Genomic DNA, 27,273 nt, shown 5'->3' with positions numbered 1-27,273 from the left:
CACCATTTAAATCTTTCTCCAAGGCTTCATCTTTATAAAATAGTCCGGAAATTTCAGAGAAAGATGAATCTGATTTTCCAAGAGAGGACAGCTGTGGACTATCTGGCACTGGAGACTAACAGGACAAAATAAAGAAAACAGGTACAGTCAATAAGATCTTCAGGACATATACATTTTGTTTATTAAGAAAAAGCAAATAAAACATTTTTCAGAAAAAGGCAAACATGCTAGAAAGCATATGACTTAGTCATTTGAGTTTTTATTATTAAGGAAATTTACAGGCCCAAGAAACACCTTGCTCAATATATTAAATTTTATTTTGGTTTTCAACTAGACTTTGCTTTTCATTTGTTTGTTTTTGTGACAAGTTCTCGCTCTGTCACCTAGGCCAGAGTGTAGTGACACAATCTTAGCTCACTGTAGCCTCCTAGATTCAAGTGATCCTCCTGTCTCAGACTCCTGAGTAGCTAGGACTACAGGAACATTCCACCATGCCCAGCTAATTTTGTTTTGTTTTGTTTTGTTTTGTTTTCAGAGACAATGTATTGCAGTGTTGCCCAGGCTGATCTGAAACTCTTAGCCTCAAACGATACTCCTGCCTCAACCTCCCAAAGCACTAGGATTACAGACATGAGCCAATGCGCCCAGCCTTAAATTAGACTTTAAATGTGGTTTTAAACTCCTGTTGAAAAAGCGTCTGGTATCTTGAACCAGTAGATGTTTTCATAGCAATGAAGCTAAACTGTAATTTAGACAGTAGCCAAATGCTTGCGAAATTTTGCTAAATAATATAATCTTCAAGGGAGCAAATCATGTCCCAAATGCAAAAGATCAATTGGTGGGGGCAGTAGTAAAAGACAGGATACTGTGCTCTTTAAAAAGATCAGTAACTATAGTACCTAGTTATCTTACTTATCACAGCAAAATAATTACATAAAATCCTATGGATCATAAAGGCACAGACTCACTTCTGTCTCTAGATCTCAAGCTACCAAAAAGAAATCTCCCAATAGTTTCTTGGAGGCCTATACTTAGTGAAAAAGCAGCTGGAATCAACATAGTTCCTCCTATGTTGTAGGACAATCCTAGCTCTGGGCATACGAATACATTAAATTCCACTTATCTATAGAGCTTTCTTAAAGGGAAGAAATTTGAGTAGTATGTAAAACAGAATAAAAGATTAAGGCTCCATAGGCATACAGCTTACCTCCAATTCTCTTGGCCTCTTGCAATTTCTATTATCAGGCTTTACAAGGTGATTTGCCATCATATTCCGAAGGCACCAGCTACAAAGCTTAGAACAATGCCAGATTTAGGTACAAACTCCGTGCTACAAGCTCTCTGGAATCCTTCCCTGTTTCCCACTCCTACTGCTGATGTTAATTTAGACTGTCATTATCTGTCACTTTCCTAAACTCAATTTCTCCCTCCTCTAAATCATTCTATCAACTGCTATTTGGGTAATCTTTCAAAACTTTGATTACTGCATTCCTTTAACTCAAAAACTTTCATTGTTCCAGAATAAGTTGAAATTCCATGATATGGCCTTCAAGGTCCTGTATTATCTGGTGCAAGCCTACTAGTCCCATCATTTTCAACTACTCCTCTCTATGTACTTAGCCAAATGAGTCTCTCTGGCAATTCTGCCTTGTTTCAGGACTGGCTCAGTTAAGATTCTTCTATCTTCGGCCGGGCGCGCTGGCTCACGGCTGTAATCCCAGCACTTTGGGAAGCTGAGGCAGGAAGATCACCTGAGGTCGGGAGTTCGAGACCAGCCTGGCCAGCATGGTGAAACCCTGTGTCTACTAAAAATTCAAACATTAGCCGGGCGTGGTGGCAGGCGCCTGTAATCCCAGCTACTTGGGAAGCTGAGGTGAGAGAATCGCTTGAACCCAGGAGAGGGAGGTTGCAGTGAGCCGAGATTGTGCCATTGCACTCCAGCCTGGGCAACAGAGCGAGACTCCACCTCAAAAAAAAAAAAAAAGGATTCTTCTATCTTCACAAAATCTTAATGTTTAAACAGGTCTTACAGTTCATCTAATTCAATCTCATTTTTTACAAGTGAGAAAACAGGGACAGTGACGGTGGATCAAGTGACACCAGTAAGACTGAGCTAAATTAGAACCGAGATCTCACTCTTCGAGTCTGAGGTTATTCCCACTGTCCAACCTTACTTTAAAGTAGCTTCAAATTTTACTTTTACTTTTCCATAAATTCGGAAGGCATTTTCCCTAGGAGTCCAAATGTTGAAACCTGGAAGGGTATAGTCTCTGTGTCTTTGAGATGAGGGGAGCCCTGTCCATATTCAAGTTATCAATTGACTTTGTTGTTTTTGAGAAACGATGCTGATTTGGGTAACTTTAACACATCTGTTTGATTAGTCCTATAAAATATGCATATATAGAAGACAGAAAGAGCAACAACAAATTTGAAAGATGCTTGTTAAGTAAATTCTGTATCGTACGTCTCCATTCCTGCCAGTACCTTTATAGTATGTAAGTTTACGTGCTGTAATAGTATTAATAGTATCTAGAAAATACTACACATGCACGGCAGTGCTAACTTTGCCTTGGGAGTTGGAAAATACTTCAGAGAAGCCAACAGGCAGATTTTTCTCTCTTCCCTTCCCCTTCTAATTTTCCCTTTCCCCTTCACCCCCTTCTCTTCTCTCCCCAAGTAACACTGTGCACCTATGTCAAACGAAAACTTATAATCAAGTAACTGTTTCTGCAAAAATAAGTTCGTTTTCCTGTCATGGCTCAAGGCCTCAGCAGATCCAGGCCTGGTGGACGGGCTGGTCTTCGTCGTGTGCCAAACACTGACCACTGCCCTGGCTCTGCCATCTTAGGCTTAGTGACCTGGCTGTTACTAAGCACTGTCCCCTCTGCCCCATGCAGCTGTCTCCTTCTAGTCTTCTCCCTCTTCTCAACGCGATCCTAGCCCCTCAGGCCATTTCACCTCCATTTTCCCTCACTTCCCGCCGCCCCTCCCCACTTCCTCCCTACTGTTGTTTCCGCCCCACTAGAGCCCCTCAGAGGAAGTTTCCATCCTCGCACCCTTCCTTGTGTCACAGTCCGTCACATTCTCACAGGCGCCCATCCCTCCAGCCCCACCCCAAGGCCAATGTACTTCGCGGTATGGGGACCTTCCTCGTCAGCGAACGCGAGGGAGTGAAGACGCCGGGCGCGGGGTGCTCGGACTTCGCGGGTGGAGGTGGGAAGCGCGCCGCACTCCCAGCAGCCCCCGCACGAGTCACGTGACAGCTCTCCCACCACCCCACCCCCCCGCCCCAACTTCCCCACTGCAGCCTCCCAGAGCCAGGCCCCACGGAAAGGCAGCTTTTTCCCGGTTTTCTCCCGCTCTTTCCCCTCCACTTGGAATACTCGTGAAACAAAAATCTCTCCCTGCCACCCTGTGTGTGTTTGAACCAGGAAAAAATCTGAAACTGGTCAAGAAAGAACAAGGAAGACTTGCCAAAGCAAGGCCGGTGTGTGTCCCAGCAGCTTAGAATCTCAGCAAAGGAACACAAAATAGCACATCCACGGCCTCTTTTCGAGTAAAATTTACTTGGTTTGTTTGCAGGAAGGGTTTAAAACCGCGTTTGCAGATGCTCTATTTGCAGGAAGGCTTTAATCACGTGTTCCCCTGGCCCACAAGCAAGGCTTTTAGATCCAGAGCCTCAGTTACTGCCCCCTCTTCCTCTTTGGTGCAGCCAAACTTTCAGAATCACACCTTCTTAGAAAATTCTTCCCCGGGTGTGTCAATAAGTTAAGTCTAATTGGCAACAGCTATCAAAAAGTGTTGCATAACACACATGGCTCACATAATTGTAGCTTTGCCTCATCGGGTGCTTTAATGCGGAGGCTTTGACCTGCAATTTCAAAGATATACATTCCAAGCTTACGCCCAGTTAGTGGATGTGGAAGAAAAAAAAAAGCAAATTACCTCATAACACAAAGGTCAATAACACACATCCATAAGCTCCAGGTACAAAATCTTACATCTTAGAGAACTATATTTAACATTTACATACATTACTAAGGTTTTTTTTTCCTTTTGCTTGATTAAATGTTAGTTATCATCAAGCCTTGGAAGTATTCTGTGTGTGTATATTTATTTGCTGCTTGTGAAGAAGCCAGTTGTTTTAAATAAGTTCCTAGAAAATAAGCGCTCAATGTGTTTAATCTGAGTTGCTAATATTGTGAAATATAGGCCACATAATACTAGCCTAGATAACTATGGCGAAGTAAGGAGTCTCAAACACTGTCCCAGAACAATAGCAATCTGTGTTGAATTTTTACCCTCTGTGGTAAAATGAAGGGAAAAGGAATGAAGTTTTAGTTTGCCTTATTTTTTATCTTTATCGTTTCAGACTCTTGAGCAGTATAAAGTTTTCATCAAGTCAAATATATTCACTTTAAAGTGACTGTGCTTTATTCTGATACCATGTCCTTCATAATTTTGGGGGCACAGGTGAGATAAGTTTTATGAAATAAAAAGATTAAAAATTCTTACATTTTTAGTGTCCTTACTTGGTAAAATGTAGAGTTGTCCACTGTGTTTATCTCCTCCTCCTTATTATCATGGTTGCTGTTATTATTTTTAATGGTTCATTAAACCCAAGGGTCTGGGAGATACTCATGGAATTCATCTCACAGCCTTCACACTGTGTGATATTTAAACAGGTGGTTGTCCATCCGATTCTTAAAATATTTCCAAGAAAAATGATTCCACCTAATGCATAAATGCTTTCATCAGATTAAGAGAACACCATGGACATTTTATTTTATTTTATTTTTTAAATCTTAACTTCCATTGCATAAGCTAAATGGGTAGGAATAAGTGAGATGATATTGTTATCTAGAGCTTTAAAATATTCAAAGGGCTCTCATCATTATCTCATTTAATCTTTGAAAACAACTCTATGAAGTACAAAGGACACTGAGACATTTGTTGCTCTATATCAAAGAAAAAAGTGTTTGTCCCAAAACTTCAAAATGTGTAAATTACACATTCTGCATCTTTACAGCTGGAGAAAATTCACTGGCAATGGAATATTTAAAATTAGAGCTTGCTTAGTGTGCTGCTTCTGATCACTACTTGATCCCACTTCGTGCTTTCATGTTAATTGGCCCAATTGGACTCTACAGTTGGAAGGTGAAAACTTACTATTTCAACTTGAGTCATGTATGTATTCTTATCATATACTTCTTAAAGGTACTATTTTTTTTCTTCTGATAGTCACCACACCAAGCACTTCCAGCCACCCTGCCACAGACTTCCTTTGTAATCACTGTTGAAGGACATGATGTTTTTATGACTTCCCGAAATGAAAACCCTATCTTGTTTTTAAAACAAACAAACCAACAAAAAGTAGTGTTTATGTAAGCATTTTGTTCCCTGACTCTAGGAACCCCTCTGTTTTTATATCAACTCTGTACTGGCAAAACACAAAAACAAAATGCCACCTTGCTAATTCCCTTCCTAGCAAAGTAATACAGTTTAGCACATGTTCAAGAAAAAAATGGCTAAGAAATTTTGTTTCCACTAATTATTTTCAAGACTGTGATATTTACACTCTGCTCTTCAAACGTTACATTTTATAAGACTATTTTTTAACAAGTTGAACATAAGCCCTAAATATATGTATCCTTAAATTGTATTTCAAATATTTTAGGTCAGTCTTTGCTATCATTCCAGGAATAGAAAGTTTTAACACTGGAAACTGCAAGTAAATATTTGCCCTCTTACCTGAATTTTGGTATCCCTCTCCCCAAGCTTACTTTCTGTTGCAGAAAATGTAAAAATTATTAAATAAAATTCTAATGATGGTATCCGTGTGGCTTGCATCTGATATAGCAGATAAAGAAGTTTTATGAAAATGGACTCCTGTTCCACTGAAAAGTAAATCTTAATGGCCTGTATCAACTATCCTTTGACACCATATTGAGCTTGGGAGGAAGGGGAAGTCCTGAATGAGGTTATAAAGTAAAAGAAAATATTTGCAAAATGTTCCTTTTTTTAAAATGTTACATTTTAGAAATATTTTAAGTGTTGTAACATTGTAGGAATTACCCCAATAGGACTGATTATTCCACATTGTAAAATAAGAAAAAGTTTTGTGCTGAAGTGTGACCAGGAAGTCTGAAAATGAAGAGAGACAGATGACAAAAGAAGATGCTTCTAATGGACTAAGGAGGTGCTTTCTTAAAGTCAGAAAGAGATACTCAGAAAGAGGTACAGGTTTTGGAAGGCACAGAGCCCCAACTTTTACGGAAGAAAAGATTTCATGAAAATAGTGATATTACATTAAAAGAAGTACTCGTATCCTCTGCCACTTTATTTCGACTTCCATTGCCCTAGGAAAGAGCCTGTTTGAAGGCGGGCCCAAGGAGTGCCGACAGCAGTCTCCTCCCTCCACCTTCTTCCTCATTCTCACCAGCTTGCTGAGCCCTTTGCTCCCCTGGCGACTGCCTGGACAGTCAGCAAGGAATTGTCTCCCAGTGCATTTTGCCCTCCTGGCTGCCAACTCTGGCTGCTAAAGCGGCTGCCACCTGCTGCAGTCTACACAGCTTCGGGAAGAGGAAAGGGACCTCAGACCTTCCAGATCGCTTCCTCTCGCAACAAACTATTTGTCGCAGGTAAGAAATATCATTCCTCTTTATTTGGAAAGTCAGCCATGGCAATTAGAGGTAAATAAGCTAGAAAGCAATTGAGAGGAATATAAACCATCTAGCATCACTACGATGAGCAGTCAGTATCAACATAAGAAATATAAGCAAAGTCAGAGTAGAATTTTTTTCTTTTATCAGATATGGGAGAGTATCACTTTAGAGGAGAGGTTCTCAAACTTTTTGCTCTCATGTTCCCTTTACACTAAGCACATCACATGTTAGCATAAGTAACATTTTTAATTAAAGATAACTATGTACTTTTTTAACAACAAAAAAAAGCATAAAGAGTGACACTTTTTTATTTTTACAAGTGTTTTAACTGGTTTAATAGAAGCCATATAGATCTGCTGGATTCTCATCTGCTTTGCATTCAGACTATTGCAATATTGCACAGAATGTAGCCTCTGGTAAACTCTGTTGTACACTCATGAGAGAATGAGTGAAAAAGACAAATTACGTCTTAGAATTATTAGAAATAGCTTTCACTTTAGGATCTCCCTGAGAATTGCTGCTTTAGAATGGTAAAATAAATAAGCTTCTCTTTAAATGGAATCTCAAGACAGAATCAGTTACATTAAAAGCAAACAAAAAATTTGCCCATGGTTAGTCATCTTGTGAAATCTGCCACACCTTTGGACTGGGCTACAATTGGATAATATAGCATTCCCCGAGATAATTTTCTTTCACAATTAAGGAAAGGGCTGAATAAATATCTCTGTTTGAAGTTGAATAACAAAAATTAGGACCCCCTAAATTTTAGGACACCTGAAATTCGTCTTTTTGCCTATATTCAGCTACTTTACGTTCTATTAAATCTTCTTTCAGGCCAGGTGCACTAGCTCATGCCTAGAATCTCAGGCAGGCCTGAGCCCAGGAATTTGAGACCAGCCAGGGCAACACAGTCTCTACAAAAAAATAAAAAATTACCTGGGTGTGTTGGTGCATGCCTGTAGAACTACTCAGGATGCTGAGGACTGCTTGAGCCCAGGATAGCCAAATCTGTGGTGAGTTCAGCCACTAAACAGAGCGAGACTTTCTCAAAAAAACAAACAAACAAACAAACAAACTTCCTTCAAAATAACTTTTTATCTGCAATGTTTTCCTATTGCCTGTGAGATTAAATTTACTCTTTTACCTGATTTCCAAAGCCCTCCATAATCTAATCCGACTTTACCTTGTGTTCACTGCAACGTAGCAGGACTGTTCCACTACAATCCAAAAATCACAGGTTGGGTGCAGTGGCTCACACCTGTAATCCCAACACTTTGGAAGGCCAAGGCAGGTGGATTGCTTCAGCTCAGGAGTTCAAGACCAGCCTGGGCAACATGGCAAAAACCCTGTCTCTCCAAAACATACAAAAATTAGCCAGATGTGGTAGTATGTGCCTGTAGTCCCAACTACTCAAAAGGCTAAGGCAAGAGGATCACTTGAGCCCAGGAGGTCAAGGCTACAGTGAGCCATGTTTGCTGTGACACTGCACTCCAGCCTGGGTGATAGAGCAAGACCATGTCTCAAAAAAAAAAAAAAAAAAAAGAAAAGAAAAGAAAAGAAAAAAACATCGCTCTATTCAGTTCACCCCCACCACAACATTGTTTTGATTATCACATAAATGCTGGTCCATTGCCTTCTCTGTCTATTCAAATCTTTAAGCATTCTTTGAGATTCAACTCAATTCTCCTTTTCAAACTAGGCCATTTAAACTACATCAGTTCCATTTTGATTTTTTTGCTTTGAGTCTACAGACTCAAAAACAAAAACTTAAAAACTTATTTTTTAAGTTTTCTGCTACTCTCACCTCTTCCACACTCATACACGCATTCATAATAAGATGGCAGAATGTTCAAGGATAAAATGATTTATAGAACTGAAAAGTTAGGTTTTGATCTTGTTGCTGTCAAGATGACTACCTACCTGATCTCAGGTAATTAATTATGTAGCATGCTCCCTCATTTCATCCCATACCTATTCAACAGGATTGGAATTCCACAGCAAGGATAAACATAATCATAGTTGCTTTTCAAGTTCAAGGCATTTTAACTTTTAATCTAGTAGTATGTTTGTTGTTGTTGTTGTTGTTTGAGATGGAGCCCTGCTGTGTCACCCAGGCTGGAGTGCAGTGGCACGAACTCGGCTCACTGCAACCTCTGCCTCATGGGTTCAATCAGTTATTCTGCCTCAGTGTCCCAAGTAGCTGGGACTACAAGGCACATGCCACCATGCCTGGCTAATTTTTGTATTTTTAGTAGAAACAGGGTTTCACCATGTTGGCCAGGCTGGTCTCGAACTCCTGACCTCAAGTGATCCAGCCGCCTCGGCCTCCCAAAGTGCTGGTATTACAGGCATAAGCCACCGTGCCCAGCCTAATAGTATGTTTTTAAACTCTTAGTGGCTTAACAAAGCTGGTTGTATAATAAATATGCCATAAATATTTACTGTCTTAGAATTATGAAGAAGTGGTTACTAGGCCGTTTGCCACATATCAATGGTTCTCTCCTTACAGCTTTAACTAGAGTCTAGAATTGCAGGTTGGTAGAGCTGGAACAGACCTTAAAGATTGACTATCCAACTTCCTTGTCCAAATGAGGGAACTGAGACCCTTAAAATTAAGTGACTTGCCCCAGACAAAACTGGAACTCATGTGTCCTAATTTCCATCATGAAATTCTACCATTCACTAGCCTCTGGCTAGTTGTCAAAGTATTGCATAACTAAATTTTTATGTCTGTTTTAAAGAACAAATTGTCACTGCTTACTCCTGGGAGGATCTTTCTGAGGTGGTTTATAACTCTTAAAAAAAAAAAAAAGTCAGTAGTCTGAGAATTTTAGATGAAATAGTCAAAGCATTTTTATCCAATGGATACTATAATTTTCATAGATTAGAGTTAAAGCAAAGAAACACGGATGAGAAAGGAAGAGGAAAATTGAGGAGAGGAGGAATGGGGATGAGAACACACCACTTGTAATCAGTCATAGATGTATTGAGAACTAACAAGAAGAATTGTAAGAAAATAAGAATGAAGAATTCAAAATCAACACTTGAAATAAAAAAGAAACTACTAGGGAAAAATGGAGAAGACATTAGAAAAATTATTCTATTTTTAAAATTCTGTTTTCAGGCTTCCCTCCTGTTCTTCCTCCTTCTCATTGGCTTTCAGGTGGAGGGAAAGTTTAAGATAGAAAAAATATATATATTCTACACATCCCTTTCTACGCTGTTGTCATGGCAACAAGGTTTATCATAGCAAACTTTTATTCATACAACATTTATTGAGTTCTTACTGTGTGGTAAGCTCTTTCCAGGTGTTGAAGATTCAGGGGAAAAAAGACAACTCATTGTCTTAAAACTCAGATGAAAGCTGAACAGACCTATTTTTAATCAAAGTAATCTCAATTCAGGGTAGTAAGAGCTATTTAAGAAGCATGAACAGGTGTGAAGGAGGTAGGACTCTGAGGAGAGAATAATTAGCTAGGAATGAAAGAGCAGAGAAGTTTTCCTAGAGGAACTATTAAAGCTGGGAGTTACGGCATGAAAGATGAGGCAGGGTTTGCAGGCAAAAAAAAAAAAAAAAAAAAGGCAGGGGAAGGGGAAGTTCTGGCCTGGCAGAGAGAATAACTGTGGCAACAATGGAGGAGAGTCTGGAAGCAAGAAAACCAAGTAGAAGAGTATTAAAATAGAAGATGCCAGGGGTAATGAGGGCTTGATTTAAAACAGTGCTGTTGGAGATGGAGAGGAGATACCAAATTCTGGAGACATTTCTGAGTTAGAATCTACAGTATTTATCAGACAAGGGAAAGATTAGACAAAGGAGTTAAGAATGACTCCCAGGTTTCAGTTTTGGGCAGGTAACTAGGACATGTTTTGAAAAGTAATGTATTAGATCTCTTACCATTGGAACTATGTATCTGGAGCCAAATTAAAATTTGTACATGTATATAACTCTCCCCCCGCCACCAGTAACTACTACCCTAACTCTCTACTTTGTAGCCAGACTTCCTAAAAGAATAGTTTGTAGTCACTGTCTTTACTTTTCCCCTCCCATTCTGTCCTAGATATTTGTCCACCTACCATCTGCTGCCTCTACTTTACCCAAACTGTTCTACGGTTGCCCAAAACTTCCTAATTGCCAAATTCAATGAACAAGTTTAAGCTTATATGTAAATTAGGAGCTCTACAGTTTCTGATTTCGAGCAGCCCCTCCTGAAACCCTTTCTCTTTTGACTTCTGTGACACATCTCAGATTTACAAAACTGAACTAATTATTTTACACTTGAGCTGTATTTTCGTTCTTTTTTCTTAATGAATGAGGTAACCACTCAACAAATTGCCCAAGCCAAAAACTACGAAGTCATCCTCAGTTCCTCCTTCTGTTTGACCCACAACAGATCAGCTGAGAAATCCCGCTGTTTAGTATCTCTTGAATTCACTACCTTAATTTATAGCCTCATCAACTCTTAATTGTTAAAATTACTTCAGTAGTTGTTGTCTGACCTCTGTCCAATCTTGTTCAATCAGGTCCATTCTTTTGTTCTTGGTGGTGGTGGCGGTGTTGACAGAGTTTCGCTTTTGCTGCCCAGGCTGAAGTGCAGTGGAGCACTTCACTGCAACCACAGCCTCCTGGGTTTAAGCAGTTCACCCACCAGAGTAGCTGGGACTACAGGTATGTGCCACCACACCCAGCTAATTTTGTGTTTTCAGTAGAGACAGGGTTTCACCATGTTGGTCAGGCTGGTCTCGAACTCCTGACCTCAAGCAATCCACCCACCTCAGCCTCCCAAAGTGCTGGGATTACAGGCATGAGCCACTGCGCACGGACCAGATCCATTGTTTATGTTGCTTCTAGAGTGAGTTTTTAAAACACAAATTTGACCATATCTTTCTCCTATTTAAGTCAGTATTTTTTTTTTTTCAGGAAAAAACAGTTCAAACTCTTTAGCCTGCTTACACAAGGCCTTTGTAGTCTGACTCTTCTTTCCAAGCTTTTATCAAAGTATACTGCAAGTTGCATTTTATGTGAATTGAATTAGGCAACAATATAAAAATTATAGTTTATATGGGCAAAATGGAAATAATGTTAACTCTTCCAAATAGTTTATCTAGAATGACATAATTTCAAAGCTGGCAGGTCAAATGAGTTATAAACTGTTAACACTATTGCCACATGCAAGTGTCTCTTATACTTGGTAGAATTATCTGCTTCCATGTCATTATTATGTAAATTAGACTTTAAATAACTCAGAAGTTCTTCAGACATACAGGTTATTATTGTGCTTTTTAAACATAATTTTAAATAATTTTATATATGATAATGTTATCCAAGTGCTAAGGGATGTATTGTTACTGCTGTGCAAAAAAAAAAAAAAAAAAAAAAAAAAAACTCCAAATAAATATGTTGAAACCAAGTTTATATGCAAGAAAACAATATTAAAAAGGCCAAAGTACCACCATAATAGGCTGTGTGGAGACAGCAGGCTACAAAACACTAGTAATAATGCTGAGAAAGTTGAAAAAAGAAAGAAAGCAACAATATGCTTTGGTTGTTGTAGGTTTATGTACTCCAAGAATATCTCCTCTCAAACTTTTACGTTTTTTCCAAAGAAAAGTTAACTTTGGCTGGGCGCAGTGGCTCTTGCCTGTAGTCCCAGCCTTTGGGAGGCCAAGGCAGGCAGATCACCTGAGGTCAGGAGTTTGAGACCAGCCTGACCAACATGGAGAAACCCGCCCCTCTCACTACTAAAAGAATACAAAATTAGGCCGGGCACAGTGGCTTACCCCTGTAATCCCAGCACTTTGGGAGGCCGAAGCAGGAAGATCACCTGAGGTCAGGAGTTCGAGACCAGCCATGGAGAAACCCCGTCTCTACTAAAAATACAAAATTAGCCGGGCGTGGTGGTGCATGACTGTAATCCCAGCTACTCAGGAGGCTAAGGCAGAGAATCACTTGAACCCAGGCAGTGGAGGTTGCAGTGAGCCGAGATTGTGCCATTGCACTCCAGCCTGGGCAACAAGAGCGAAACTCTGTATCCAAAAAACAAAAGAAAAGAAAAGGTAACCTTGAACTATGTGAGATCTTTAGAAATGCATTCTTTCTGTAAAATGTGACTACATTTGCCTTATTTATGGTAAAAATGTTGAGGCCTCAAACAACCCATGTTTTCTCGGTCTCCCCGGTGCCTAGCCTTTGTTCACATTGCTTCTTCTTGGCGGAAGCTCTTCCTCTGGCCTTGAAAATGCCTGCTTCTCTTTCAAGGTAGCACAGTCATCACTTTCTGTGGTAACCTTCTCCAGCACCATCAAACAGAAAGAATGAATCTCTTGTAAATTCAGCTCTTACGTCATTCATTACATTATTTTGTAACTCTTTATAGATTCTTCTCTCCCACTAGACTCTGAGTCACTGGAGAGTAGGAGCCAACTCTCATTCATGTGTGGTTTGGTCAGCTACTGGCCACATTCCTGATGCATAGTTAATGCTCAAACCTTAACTGGTGAATCAGCTCAAATATTGTCCTTCTCTAAATCCATTCACTCATTGACTAACTATGTACTCAAAATAGTAAACACCAGTAATTTAATCCAATTCCTGCGCATACTGCTTGGTACATTTCAGGTGAATTAGTTTGATAAATATGTGTGTATTACATAATATTAAAGTATGTAGAGAAGATCATGCTAATCATTATTTCACCAACTGATAACTAATCAAAACATAGAGTGCCTCTCAGGTTAACAAATGTCTGCCTTCTCAGTTAATGCAGTCATTAACAAACACCTTCTGATGCTGATAATAGGGCCGTGTTCAGCAATGAAGCCATAAAGGTGAATAAAGAACATGCCCTCGTGGAGCTCACAGCCTAGTCATTATTGTTCTGATTTTTAATATTAATGTTGGTTTGGGTTTTGGTGAAAAATGTTTAGACTTATCTTAGTGATCTTTTCATCCTTTGCTATATTATTTTTCTCTAAGAGTCTTCCTTATCCCCTCCTTTAAAAAACTAGGTGATAATTCTAAATTGTAAATTTAAATATTATAAATATTTTATAAAATTTAATATTTATAATATTTAAATGTTTGATAAATATTTAAATTTTATAATATTTAAATGTTTATTTAAATTCATTTCTACATCAGTTTTTATTTTATTTAAATGTGTTGGCCAGGCATGGTGGCTGACACCTATAATCCCAGAACTTTGAGAGGCCAAGTCAGGCAAACCATCTGAGCTCAGGAGTTTGAGACCACCCTGGGCAACGTGGTGAAACCCCGTCTCTACCAAACATATGAAAACTTATCTGGGTGTGGTGGCACGCATCTGTGGTCCCAGATGGGAGTCCCAGGCTAAGATGGGAGAATCGCTTGAACCCAGGTGAGAGGGGTGGGGTGGATGTTGCAGTGAGCTGAGATCGTGCCACTGCACTCCAACCTGGGTGACAGAGTGAGACTCCATCTCAAAAAAAAAAAAATGTTATCTAAATAAGATAAATTTAATAACTGTTCGCACTTAGATGAGCATAAGGAACTAAACCTAGATAAAACTATCAAATAAGGCCTGGGTACAGTGACTCATGCCTGTAATCTCAAGCACTTTGGGAGGCCAAAATTATACAAAGTTAGTTGTATAACACCAACTAACAACTATTTTGGGGTTAGCTTAATTCAGATTAATTTTTTTTAAACGGAGTTTTAAATTCCTGCTTACTCTACCATACATGCTAGGCCTCATATTATGCTAGAAAAATTTTGAGCACAGATTTATGAATACTCTCCTGCATACCATTTAATTTTTAAACAAATTTTGATGCAGTATATATGTGCCTTTTTACCAACACATTAAATAATAAGATCTACTGTGAGGACTAAACTTCTGTAATTTCAAAGTAGTAATGAGTTTAAACCATGTCTCAAGATCTCTGCAATAATTGTAGCACAACAGAAAATAGGTATTTCTATTAATGACAGAGTCACACGTACTACTAATAATACTGTGGTTTGTTTCCTGCAACTAATCATGGGAGGAATGCTAAATTTCAGAGGTTGGTGAAAATACATGTGTATTTTTTTCCCCATCCAAGTTCACAGATTTCTCACACTGAGAACTCCTATTCCATAACAAAATTCTGGAAGCCTGCACACCATATTGGAAGAGGGGCAGAAAGGAAAAGCAAATAGAAGGATTTAAATTTTTTTCAAATCCTGTATCCCTTGATTTTACAGCAAGATTGTATTTATGTATTACTTGTGTTAAAAATATAGTATAATCGAGACTCCAGATCAAAAACCACTGCAGCTCAGGGAGAAAGAGGGCCACCAAATGCCAGAGCCCTTCAGCCTTCTTCCACCCTGCCTGTACCCTCAGATGGAAGCACTTTTTTATCATTGTTTCACCTTTAGCACTTTGACAATGAAGTCACAAACCTTCAGCCTCTCACCCATAGGAACCCACTGGTTGTAAGAGAAGGATGAAGCCAGTCCTTCCTAAAGGGCACGATTAGATGTGTTTATGGCATCCTCAGATGACACTATATTTATATTGACAATATATTTATATTTCTCAAGGAATACTAGAATAATGATTCAGTTCAGTACTAGGCCATTTATCTACCCTTTATAATATTGTTTAATGAGAAAATGCTTTCTATCTTCCAAATATCTGATGATTTGTAAGAGAACACTTAAACCTGGGTATTCATAAGCTGTAACTTTTGGCATTTATTGAATGTCAAGATTGTTCATCAGTATACTAGGTGATTAACTGACCACTGAACTTGAAGGTAGTATAAAGTAGTAGTAAAAGGTACAATCATTGTCTCTTAACAGATGGCTCTTTGCTTTCATTAGGAATAAAGATGGCTGCTGAACCAGTAGAAGACAATTGCATCAACTTTGTGGCAATGAAATTTATTGACAATACGCTTTACTTTATAGGTAAGGCTAATGCCATAGAACAAATACCAGGTTCAGATAAATCTATTCAATTAGAAAAGATGTTGTGAGGTGAACTATTAAGTGACTCTTTTTGTCACCAAATTTCACTGTAATATTAATGGCTCTTAAAAAAATAGTGGACCTCTAGAAATTAACCATAACATGTCCAAGGTCTCAGCACCTTGTCACACCACGTGTCCTGGCACTTTAATCAGCAGTAGCTCACTCTCCAGTTGGCAGTAAGTGCACATCATGAAAATCCCAGTTTTCATTGGATTTCCATGGGAAAAATCCCAGTACAAAACTGGGTGCATTCAGGAAATACAATTTCCCAAAGCAAATTGGCAAATTATGTAAGAGATTCTCTAAATTTAGAGTTCTGTGAATTACACCATTTTATGTAAATATGTTTGACAAGTAAAAATTGATTCTTTTTTTTTTTTTTCTGTTGCCCAGGCTGGAGTGCAGTGGCACAATCTCTGCTCACTGCAACCTCCACCTCCTGGGTTCAAGCAATTCTCCTGCCTCAGCCTTCTGAGTAGCTGGGACTACAGGTGCATCCCACCATGCCTGGCTAATTTTTTGTATTTTTACTAGAGACAGGGTTTTGCCATGTTGTCCAGGCTGGTCTTGAACTCCTGATCTCAGATGATCCTCCTGCCTCGGCCTCCCAAAGTGCTGGGATTACAGGCATGAACCACCACACATGGCCTAAAAATTGATTCTTATGATTAATCTTCGGTGAACAATTTGGCTTCATTTGAAAGTTTGCCTTCATTTGAAACCTTCATTTAAAAGACTGAGCAACAAAGTGAGACCCCATCTCTACAAAAAACTGAAAAATATCCTGTGGACACCTCCTACCTTCTTTGGAGGCTGAAGCAGGAGGATCACTTGAGCCTAGGAATTTGAGCCTGCAGTGAGCTATGATCCCACCCCTACACTCCAGCCTGCATGACAGTAGACCCTGACACACACACACACAAAAAAAACCTTCATAAAAAATTATTAGGTGACTTTTCTTAGGTGACTTTCCGTTTAAGCAATAAATTTAAAAGTAAAATCTCTAATTTTGTAAAATTTATTTTTAGTTACATATTGAAATTTTTAAAGCCTAGGTTTAAGTTTTATGTCTAAATTACCTGAGAACACACTAAGTCTGATAAGCTTCATTTTATGGGCCTTTTGGATGATTATATAATATTCTGATGAAAGCCAAGACAGACCCTTAAACCATAAAAATAGGAGTTCGAGAAAGAGGAGTAGCAAAAGTAAAAGCTAGAATGAGATTAAATTCTGAGTCGAAATACAAAATTTTACATATTCTGTTTCTCTTTTTTTCCCCCTCTTAGCTGAAGATGATGGTAAAGTAGAAATGAATTTATTTTTCTTTGCAAACTAAGTATCTGCTTGAGACACATCTATCTCACCATTGTCAGCTGAGGAAAAAAAAATGGTTCTCATGCTACCAATCAGCCTTCAAAGAAATGTGGACTCAGTAGCACAGCTTTGGAATGAAGATGATCATAAGAGATACAAAGAAGAACCTCTAGCAAAAGATGCTTCTCTATGCCTTAAAAAATTCTCCAGCTCTTAGAATCTACAAAATAGACTTTGCCTGTTTCATAGGTCCTAAGATTAGCATGAAGTCATGGATTCTGTTGTGGGGGGAGCGTTGCATAGGAAAAAGGGATTGAAGCATTAGAATTGTCCAAAATCAGTAACACCTCCTCTCAGAAATGCTTTGGGAAGAAGCCTGGAAGGTTCCCGGGTTGGTGGTGGGGTGGGGCAGAAAATTCTGGAAGTAGAGGAGATAGGAATGGGTGGGGCAAGAAGACCACATTCAAAGGCCAAGAGCTGAAAGAAACCATGGCATTTATGATGAATTCAGGGTAATTCAGAATGGAAGTAGAGTAGGAGTAGGAGACTGGTGAGAGAAGCTAGAGTGATAAACAGGGTGTAGAGCAAGACGTTCTCTCACCCCAAGATGTGAAATTTGGACTTTATCTTGGAGATAATAGGGTTAATTAAGCACAATATGTATTAGCTAGGGTAAAGATTAGTTTGTTGTAACAAAGACATCCAAAGATACAGTAGCCGAATAAGATAGAGAATTTTTCTCTCAAAGAAAGTCTAAGTAGGCAGCTCAGAAGTAGTATGGCTGGAAGCAACCTGATGATATTGGGACCCCCAACTTTCTTCAGTCTTGTACCCATCATCCCCTAGTTGTTGATCTCACTCACATAGTTGAAAATCATCATACTTCCTGGGTTCATATCCCAGTTATCAAGAAAGGGTCAAGAGAAGTCAGGCTCATTCCTTTCAAAGACTCTAATTGGAAGTTAAACACATCAATCCCCCTCATATTCCATTGACTAGAATTTAATCACATGGCCACACCAAGTGCAAGGAAATCTGGAAAATATAATCTTTATTCCAGGTAGCCATATGACTCTTTAAAATTCAGAAATAATATATTTTTAAAATATCATTCTGGCTTTGGTATAAAGAATTGATGGTGTGGGGTGAGGAGGACAAAATTAAGGGTTGAGAGGCTATTATTTTAGTTCTTACAAGAAATGATGGTGTCATGAATTAAGGTAGACATAGGGGAGTGCTGATGAGGAGCTGGGAATGGATTTTAGAAACACTTGAGAGAATCAACAGGACATGATTTAGGGTTGGATTTGGAAAGGAGAAGAAAGTAGAAAAGATGATGCCTACATTTTTCACTTAGGCAATTTGTACCATTCAGTGAAATAGGAAACACAGGAGGAAGGGCAGGTTTTGGTGTATACAAAGAGGAGGATGGATGACGCATTTCGTTTTGGATCTGAGATGTCTGTGGAACATCCTAGTGGAGATGTCCAAAAACTCTTCTACATGTGGTTCTGAGTTCAGGACAAAGATTTGGGCTGGAGATAGAGATATTGAAGGCTTATGCATAGAAATGGCATTTGAATCTATAGAGATAAAAGGACAAATCAGAGGAAATGTGTAAAGTGAGAGAGGAAAAGCCAAGTACTGAACTGGGGGGAATACCTACATTTAAAGGATGCAGTAGAAAGAAGCTAATAAAGAACAGAGAGCAGACTAACCAAAAGGGAAGAAGAAAAACCAAGAGAATTCCACCGACTCCCAGGAGAGCATTTCAAGATTGAGGGGATAGGTGTTGTGTTGAATTTTGCAGCCTTGAGAATCAAGGGCCAGAACACAGCTTTTAGATTTAGCAACAAGGAGTTTGGTGATCTCAGTGAAAGCAGCTTGATGGTGAAATGGAGGCAGAGGCAGATTGCAATGAGTGAAACAGTGAATGGAAAGTGAAGAAATGATACAGACAATTCTTGCTAAAAGCTTGGCTGTTAAAAGGAGGAGAGAAACAAGACTAGCTGCAAAGTGAGATTAGGTTGATGGAGCAGTTTTAAATCTCAAAATAAAGAGCTTTGTGCTTTTTTGATTGTGAAAATAATGTGTTCATTGTAACTAATTGAGGCAATGAAAAAAGATAATAATATGAAAGATAAAAATATAAAAACCACCCAGAAATAATGATAGCTACCATTTTGATACAATATTTCTACACTCCTTTCCATGTATATATACAGACACAGAAATGCTTATATTTTTATTAAAAGGGATTGTACTATACCTAAGCTGCTTTTTCTAGTTAGTGATATATATGGACATCTCTCCATGGCAACGAGTAATTGCAGTTATATTAAGTTCATGATATTTCACAATAAGGGCATATCTTTGCCCTTTTTATTTAATCAATTCTTAATTGGTGAATGTTTGTTTCCAGTTTGTTGTTGTTATTAACAATGTTCCCATAAGCATTCCTGTACAAAAATGTTCACACATTTGTCTGATTTTTTCTTCAGGATAAAACCCAGGAGGTAGAATTGCTGGGTTGTTAGAAGAGAAAGGATGATTGGCAAATTAAAGCTTCAGTAGAGGGTACATGCCGAGCACAAATGGGATCAGCCCTAGATACCAGAAATGGCACTTTCTCATTTCCCCTTGGGACAAAAGGGAGAGAGGAAATAACTGGTGCTGCCAGAGTTAAATTTGTACGTGGAGTAGCAGGAAATCATTTGCTGAAAATGAAAACAGAGATGATGGTGTAGAGGTCCTGAAGAGAGCAAAGAAAATTTGAAATTGCGGCTATCAGCTATGGAAGAGAGTGCTGAACTGGAAAACAAAAGAAGTATTGACAATTGATATGCTTGTAATGGCACCGATTTGAACGCTTGTGCCATTGTTCACCAGCAGCACTCAGCAGCCAAGTTTGGAGTTTTGTAGCAGAAAGACAAATAAGTTAGGGATTTAATATCCTGGCAAAATGGTAGACAAAATGAACTCTGAGATCCAGCTGCACAGGGAAGGAAGGGAAGACAGCAAGAGGTTAGATAGGAAATACAAGAGTCAGGAGACTGGAAGATGTTGTGAAATTTAAGAACACATAGAGTTGGAGTAAAAGTGTAAGAAAACTAGAAGGGTAAGAGACCGGTCAGAAAGTAGGCTATTTGAAGTTAACACTTCAGAGGCAGAGTAGCTCTGAATGGTAACAAGAAATTGAGTGTGCCTTTGAGAGTAGGTTAAAAAACAATAGGCAACTTTATTGTAGCTACTTCTGGAACAGAAGATTGTCATTAATAGTTTTAGAAAACTAAAATATACAGCATACTTATTTGTCAATTAACAAAGAAACTATGTATTTTTAAATGAGATTTAATGTTTATTGTAGAAAACCTGGAATCAGATTACTTTGGCAAGCTCGAATCTAAATTATCAGTCATAAGAAATTTGAATGACCAAGTTCTCTTCATTGACCAAGGAAATCGGCCTCTATTTGAAGATATGACTGATTCTGACTGTAGAGGTATTTTTTTTAATTCGCAAACATAGAAATGACTAGCTACTTCTTCCCATTCTGTTTTACTGCTTACATTGTTCCGTGCTAGTCCCAATCCTCAGATGAAAAGTCACAGGAGTGACAATAATTTCACTTACAGGAAACTTTATAAGGCATCCACGTTTTTTAGTTGGGGTAAAAAATTGGATACAATAAGACATTGCTAGGGGTCATGCCTCTCTGAGCCTGCCTTTGAATCACCAATCCCTTTATTGTGATTGCATTAACTGTTTAAAACCTCTATAGTTGGATGCTTAATCCCTGCTTGTTACAGCTGAAAATGCTGATAGTTTACCAGGTGTGGTGGCATCTATCTGTAATCCTAGCTACTTGGGAGGCTCAAGCAGGAGGATTGCTTGAGGCCAGGACTTTGAGGCTGTAGTACACTGTGATCGTACCTGTGAATAGCTACTGCACTCCAGCCTGGGTGATATACAGACCTTGTCTCTAAAATTTAAAAAAAAAAAAAACTTAAGAAAAGAAAATGATCAAGTCTACTGTGCCTTCCAAAATATGAATTCCAAATATCAAAGTTAGGCTGAGTTGAAGCAGTGAATGTGCATTCTTTAAAAATACTGAATACTTACCTTAACATATATTTTAAATATTTTATTTAGCATTTTAAAGTTAAAAACAATCTTTTAGAATTCATATCTTTAAAATACTCAAAAAAGTTGCAGCGTGTGTGTTGTAATACACATTAAACTGTGGGGTTGTTTGTTTGAGATGCAGTTTCACTCTGTCGCCCAGGCTGAAGTGCAGTGCAGTGCAGTGGTGTGATCTCGGCTCACTACAACCTCCACCTCCCACGTTCAAGCGATTCTCATGCCTCAGTCTCCCGAGTAGGTGGGATTACAGGCATGCACCACTTACACCCGGCTAATTTTTGTATTTTTAGTAGAGCTGGGGTTTCACCATGTTGGCCAGGCTGGTCTCAAACCCCTGACCTCAAGTGATCTGCCTGCCTCAGCCTCCCAAACAAACAAACAACCCCACAGTTTAATATGTGTTACAACACACATGCTGCAACTTTTATGAGTATTTTAATGATATGGATTATAAAAGGTTGTTTTTAACTTTTAAATGCTGGGATTACAGGCATGAGCCACTGTGCCAGGCCTGAACTGTGTTTTTAAAAATGTCTGACCAGCTGTACATAGTCTCCTGCAGACTGGCCAAGTCTCAAAGTGGGAACAGGTGTATAAGGACTATCCTTTGGTTAAATTTCCGCAAATGTTCCTGTGCAAGAATTCTTCTAACTAGAGTTCTCATTTATTATATTTATTTCAGATAATGCACCCCGGACCATATTTATTATAAGTATGTATAAAGATAGCCAGCCTAGAGGTATGGCTGTAACTATCTCTGTGAAGTGTGAGAAAATTTCAACTCTCTCCTGTGAGAACAAAATTATTTCCTTTAAGGTAAGACTGAGCCTTACTTTGTTTTCAATCATGTTAATATAATTAATATAATTAGAAATATAACATTATTTCTAATGTTAATATAAGTAATGTAATTAGAAAACTCAAATATCCTCAGACCAACCTTTTGTCTAGAACAGAAATAACAAGAAGCAGAGAGCCATTAAAATGAATACTTACTAAAAATTATCAAACTCTTTACCTATTGTGATAATGATGGTTTTTCTGAGCCTGTCACAGGGAAGAGGAGATACAACACTTGTTTTATGACCTGCATCTCCTGAACAATCAGTCTTTATACAAATAATAATGTAGAATACATATGTGAGTTATACATTTAAGAATAACATGTGACTTTCCAGAATGAGTTCTGCTATGAAGAATGAAGCTAATTATCCTTCTATATTTCTACACCTTTGTAAATTATGATAATATTTTAATCCCTAGTTGTTTTGTTGCTGATCCTTAGCCTAAGTCTTAGACACAAGCTTCAGCTTCCAGTTGATGTATGTTATTTTTAATGTTAATCTAATTGAATAAAAGTTATGAGATCAGCTGTAAAAGTAATGCTATAATTATCTTCAAGCCAGGTATAAAGTATTTCTGGCCTCTACTTTGTCTCTATTATTCTCCATTATTATTCTCTATTATTTTTCTCTATTTCCTCCATTATTGTTAGATAAACTACAATTAACTATAGCTACAGACTGAGTCAGTAAGAGTAGCCAGGGATGCTTACAAATTGGCAATGCTTCAGAGGAGAATTCCATGTCATGAAGACTCTTTTTGAGTGGAGATTTGCCAATAAATAACCGCTTTCATGCCCACCTAGTCCCCACTGAAAGACAGTTAGGATATGACCTTAGTGAAGGTACCAAGGGGCAACTTGGTAGGGAGAAAAAAGCCACTCTAAAATATAATCCAAGTAAGAACAGTGCATATGCAACAGATACAGCCCCCAGACAAATCCCTCAGCTATCTCTCTCCAACCAGAGTGCCACCCCTTCAGGTGACAATTTGGAGTCCCCATTCTAGACCTGACAGGCAGCTTAGTTATCAAAATAGCATAAGAGGCCTGGGATGGAAGGGTAGGGTGGAAAGGGTTAAGCATGCTGTTACTGAACAACATAATTAGAAGGGAAGGAGATGGCCAAGCTCAAGCTATGTGGGATAGAGGAAAACTCAGCTGCAGAGGCAGATTCAGAAACTGGGATAAGCCCGAACCTACAAGTGGATTCTTGTTGAGGGAGACTGGTGAAAATGTTAAGAAGATGGAAATAATGCTTGGCACTTAGTAGGAACTGGGCAAATCCATATTTGGGGGAGCCTGAAGTTTATTCAATTTTGATGGCCCTTTTAAAGAAAAAGAATGTGGCTGGGCGTGGTGGCTCACACCTGTAATCCCAGCACTTTGGGAGGCCGAGGGGGGCGGATCACCTGAAGTCAGGAGTTCAAGACCAGCCTGACCAACATGGAGAAACCCCATCTCTACTAAAAATACAAAATTAGCTGGGCGTGGTGGCATATGCCTGTAATCCCAGCTACTCGGGAGGCTGAGGCAGGAGAATCTTTTGAACCCGGGAGGCAGAGGTTGCGATGAGCCTAGATCGTGCCATTGCACTCCAGCCTGGGCAACAAGAGCGAAACTCGGTCTCAAAAAAAAAAAAAAAAAAAAAAAAAAAGTAAAATTACCAAAGGCATAAGCTTAATAATTTAATTCAAATTTTAAAAAGGGCGGGGGGTGGCTGGAAGAGATCTGTGCAAATGAGGGAATCTGACATTTAAGCTTCATCAGCATCATAGCAAATCTGCTTCTGGAAGGAACTCAATAAATATTAGTTGGAGGTGGGGAGAGAGTGAGGGGTGGACTAGGACCAGTTTTAGCCCTTGTCTTTAATCCCTTTTCCTGCCACTAATAAGGATCTTAGCAGTGGTTATAAAAGTGGCCTAGGTTCTAGATAATAAGATACAACAGGCCAGGCACAGTGGCTCATGCCTATAATCCCAGCACTTTGGGAGGGCAAGGCGAGTGTCTCACTTGAGATCAGGAGTTCAAGACCAGCCTGGCCAGCATGGCGATACTCTGTCTCTACTAAAAAAAATACAAAAATTAGCCAGGCATGGTGGCACGCACCTGTAATCCCAGCTACTCGCGAGCCTGAGGCAGAAGAATCGCTTGAAACCAGGAGGTGTAGGCTGCAGTGAGCTGAGATCGCACCACTGCACTCCAGCCTGGGCGACAGAATGAGACTTCCTCTCAAAAAAAGAAAAAGATACAACAGGCTACCCTTATGTGCTCACCTTTCACTGTTGATTACTAGCTATAAAGTCCTATAAAGTTCTTTGGTCAAGAACCTTGACAACACTAAGAGGGATTTGCTTTGAGAGGTTACTGTCAGTGTCTGTTTCATATATATACATATACATGTATATATGTATCTATATCCAGGCTTGGCCAGGGTTCCCTCAGACTTTCCAGTGAACTTGGGAGATGTTAGGTCAATATCAACTTTCCCTGGATTCAGATTCAACCCCTTCTGATGTAAAAAAAAAAAAAAAAAGAAAGAAATCTCTTTCCCCTTGGAGCACTCAAGTTTCACCAGGTAGGGCTTTCCAAGTTGGGGGTTCTCCAAGGTCATTGGGATTGCTTTCACATCCATTTGCTATGTACCTTCCCTATGATGGCTGGGAGTGGTCAACATCAAAACTAGGAAAGCTACTGCCCAAAGATGTCCTTACCTCTATTCTGAAATGTGCAATAAGTGTGATTAAAGAGATTGCCTGTTCTACCTATCCACACTCTCGCTTTCAACTGTAACTTTCTTTTTTTCTTTTTTTCTTTTTTTTTGAGACGGAGTCTCGCTCTGTCGCCCAGGCTAGAGTGCAGTGGCACGATCTCAGCTCACTGCAAGCTCTGCCTCCCGGGTTCACGCCATTCTCCTGCCTCACCCTCCAAAGCAGCTGGGACTATAGGCGCCTGCCACCACGCCCAGCTAATTTTTTGTATTTTTAGTAGAGATGGGGTTTCACCGTGTTAGCCAGGATGGTCTCGATCTCCTGAACTTGTGATCCGCCCGCCTCAGCCTCCCAAAGTGCTGGGATTACAGGCGTGAGCCATCGCACCCGGCTCAACTGTAACTTTCTATACTGGTTCATCTTCCCCTGTAATGTTACTAGAGCTTTTGAAGTTTTGGCTATGGATTATTTCTCATTTATACATTAGATTTCATATTAGTTCCAAATTGATGCCCACAGCTTAGGGTCTCTTCCTAAATTGTATATTGTAGACAGCTGCAGAAGTGGGTGCCAATAGGGGAACTAGTTTATACTTTCATCAACTTAGGACCCACACTTGTTGATAAAGAACAAAGGTCAAGAGTTATGACTATTGATTCCACAACTGATTGAGAAGTTGGAGGTAACCCCGTGACCTCTGCCATCCAGAGTCTTTCAGGCATCTTTGGAGGATGAAGAAATGCTATTTTAATTTTGGAGGTTTCTCTATCAGTGCTTAGGATCATGGGAATCTGTGCTGCCATGAGGCCAAAATTAAGTCCAAAACATCTACTGGTTCCAGGATTAACATGGAAGAACCTTAGGTGGTGCCCACATGTTCTGATCCATCCTGCAAAATAGACATGCTGCACTAACACGAAAAGTGCAGGCAGCACTACCAGTTGGATAACCTGCAAGATTATAGTTTCAAGTAATCTAACCATTTCTCACAAGACCCTATTCTGTGACTGAAACATACAAGAATCTGCATTTGGCCTTCTAAGGCAGGGCCCAGCCAAGGAGACCATATTCAGGACAGAAATTCAAGACTACTATGGAACTGGAGTGCTTGGCAGGAAGACAGAGTCAAGGACTGCCAACTGAGCCAATACAGCAGGCTTATACAGGAACCCAGGGCCTAGCCCTACAACAATTATTGGGTCTATTCACTGTAAGTTTTAATTTCAGGCTCCACTGAAAGAGTAAGCTAAGATTCCTGGCACTTTCTGTCTCTCTCACAGTTGGCTCAGAAACGAGAACTGGCCAGGCCAGGCATGGTGGCTCACACCTGGAATCCCAGCACTTTGGGAGGCCGAAGTGGGAGGGTCACTTGAGGCCAGGAGTTCAGGACCAGCCTAGGCAACAAAGTGAGATACCCCCTGACCCCTTCTCTACAAAAATAAATTTTAAAAATTAGCCAAATGTGGTGGTGTATACTTACAGTCCCAGCTACTCAGGAGGCTGAGGCAGGGGGATTGCTTGAGCCCAGGAGTTCAAGGCTGCAGTGAGCTATGATTTCACCACTGCACTTCTGGCTGGGCAACAGAGCGAGACCCTGTCTCAAAGCAAAAAGAAAAAGAAACTAGAACTAGCCTAAGTTTGTGGGAGGAGGTCATCATCGTCTTTAGCCGTGAATGGTTATTATAGAGGACAGAAATTGACATTAGCCCAAAAAGCTTGTGGTCTTTGCTGGAACTCTACTTAATCTTGAGCAAATGTGGACACCACTCAATGGGAGAGGAGAGAAGTAAGCTGTTTGATGTATAGGGGAAAACTAGAGGCCTGGAACTGAATATGCATCCCATGACAGGGAGAATAGGAGATTCGGAGTTAAGAAGGAGAGGAGGTCAGTACTGCTGTTCAGAGATTTTTTTTATGTAACTCTTGAGAAGCAAAACTACTTTTGTTCTGTTTGGTAATATACTTCAAAACAAACTTCATATATTCAAATTGTTCATGTCCTGAAATAATTAGGTAATGTTTTTTTCTCTATAGGAAATGAATCCTCCTGATAACATCAAGGATACAAAAAGTGACATCATATTCTTTCAGAGAAGTGTCCCAGGACATGATAATAAGATGCAATTTGAATCTTCATCATATGAAGGATACTTTCTAGCTTGTGAAAAAGAGAGAGACCTTTTTAAACTCATTTTGAAAAAAGAGGATGAATTGGGGGATAGATCTATAATGTTCACTGTTCAAAACGAAGACTAGCTATTAAAATTTCATGCCGGGCGCGGTGGCTCACGCCTGTAATCCCAGCCCTTTGGGAGGCTGAGGTGGGCGGATCACCAGAGGTCAGGTGTTCAAGACCAGCCTGACCAACATGGTGAAACCTCATCTCTACTAAAAATACAAAAAATTAGCTGGGTGTGGTGACCCATGCCCTCAATCCCAGCTACTCAAGAGGCTGAGGCAGGAGAATCACTTGAACTCTGGAGGTGGAGGTTGTGGTGAGCCGAGATTTCACCATTGCGCTCCAGCCTGGGCAACAACAGCAAAACTCCATCCCAAAAAATAAAATAAATAAATAAACAAATAAAAAATTCATAATGTGAA

General features: G+C 39.5%; 2 protein-coding genes across 4 annotated transcripts in view; one reads left to right on the top strand and one right to left on the bottom strand.

Moving 5' to 3' along the window:
• The window catches only part of TEX12 (testis expressed 12), a 6,200-nt gene extending 2,966 nt beyond the window's left edge, over positions 1-3,234 (bottom strand). The window contains exons 1-3 of the mRNA XM_034933677.3: positions 3,130-3,234; positions 1,208-1,294; positions 4-115 (exon numbers count right to left, since the gene is read on the bottom strand). Coding sequence (XP_034789568.1) covers positions 4-115; positions 1,208-1,270 — 175 coding nt within the window. The 5' untranslated portion in view covers positions 1,271-1,294; positions 3,130-3,234. The remainder of the gene's footprint in view (positions 1-3; positions 116-1,207; positions 1,295-3,129) is intronic.
• On the top strand, positions 2,222-27,273 carry IL18 (interleukin 18). Of its 3 annotated transcripts, XM_003805454.4 has the most exons (8): positions 2,222-3,487; positions 4,373-4,473; positions 5,030-6,641; positions 15,511-15,597; positions 16,950-16,961; positions 20,345-20,479; positions 21,803-21,936; positions 26,707-27,273. In XM_003805454.4, exons 4-8 carry the CDS (start codon positions 15,519-15,521, stop codon positions 26,926-26,928), a joined length of 582 nt encoding a protein of 193 aa, XP_003805502.1. In that variant the 5' UTR covers positions 2,222-3,487; positions 4,373-4,473; positions 5,030-6,641; positions 15,511-15,518; the 3' UTR covers positions 26,929-27,273. The 3 variants fall into 3 exon arrangements, with proteins under 3 accessions (XP_003805502.1, XP_063464853.1, XP_063464854.1); XM_063608783.1 differs by having other exon boundaries at positions 2,295-6,641; positions 15,490-15,597; XM_063608784.1 differs by lacking the exon at positions 16,950-16,961 and having other exon boundaries at positions 2,295-6,641.

This window comes from Pan paniscus, chromosome 9 (genome assembly GCF_029289425.2).
Source record: "Pan paniscus chromosome 9, NHGRI_mPanPan1-v2.0_pri, whole genome shotgun sequence".
NCBI classification, from domain to species: Eukaryota; Metazoa; Chordata; class Mammalia; order Primates; family Hominidae; genus Pan; species Pan paniscus.
This window is presented reverse-complemented; position numbering and strand designations above follow the sequence as displayed.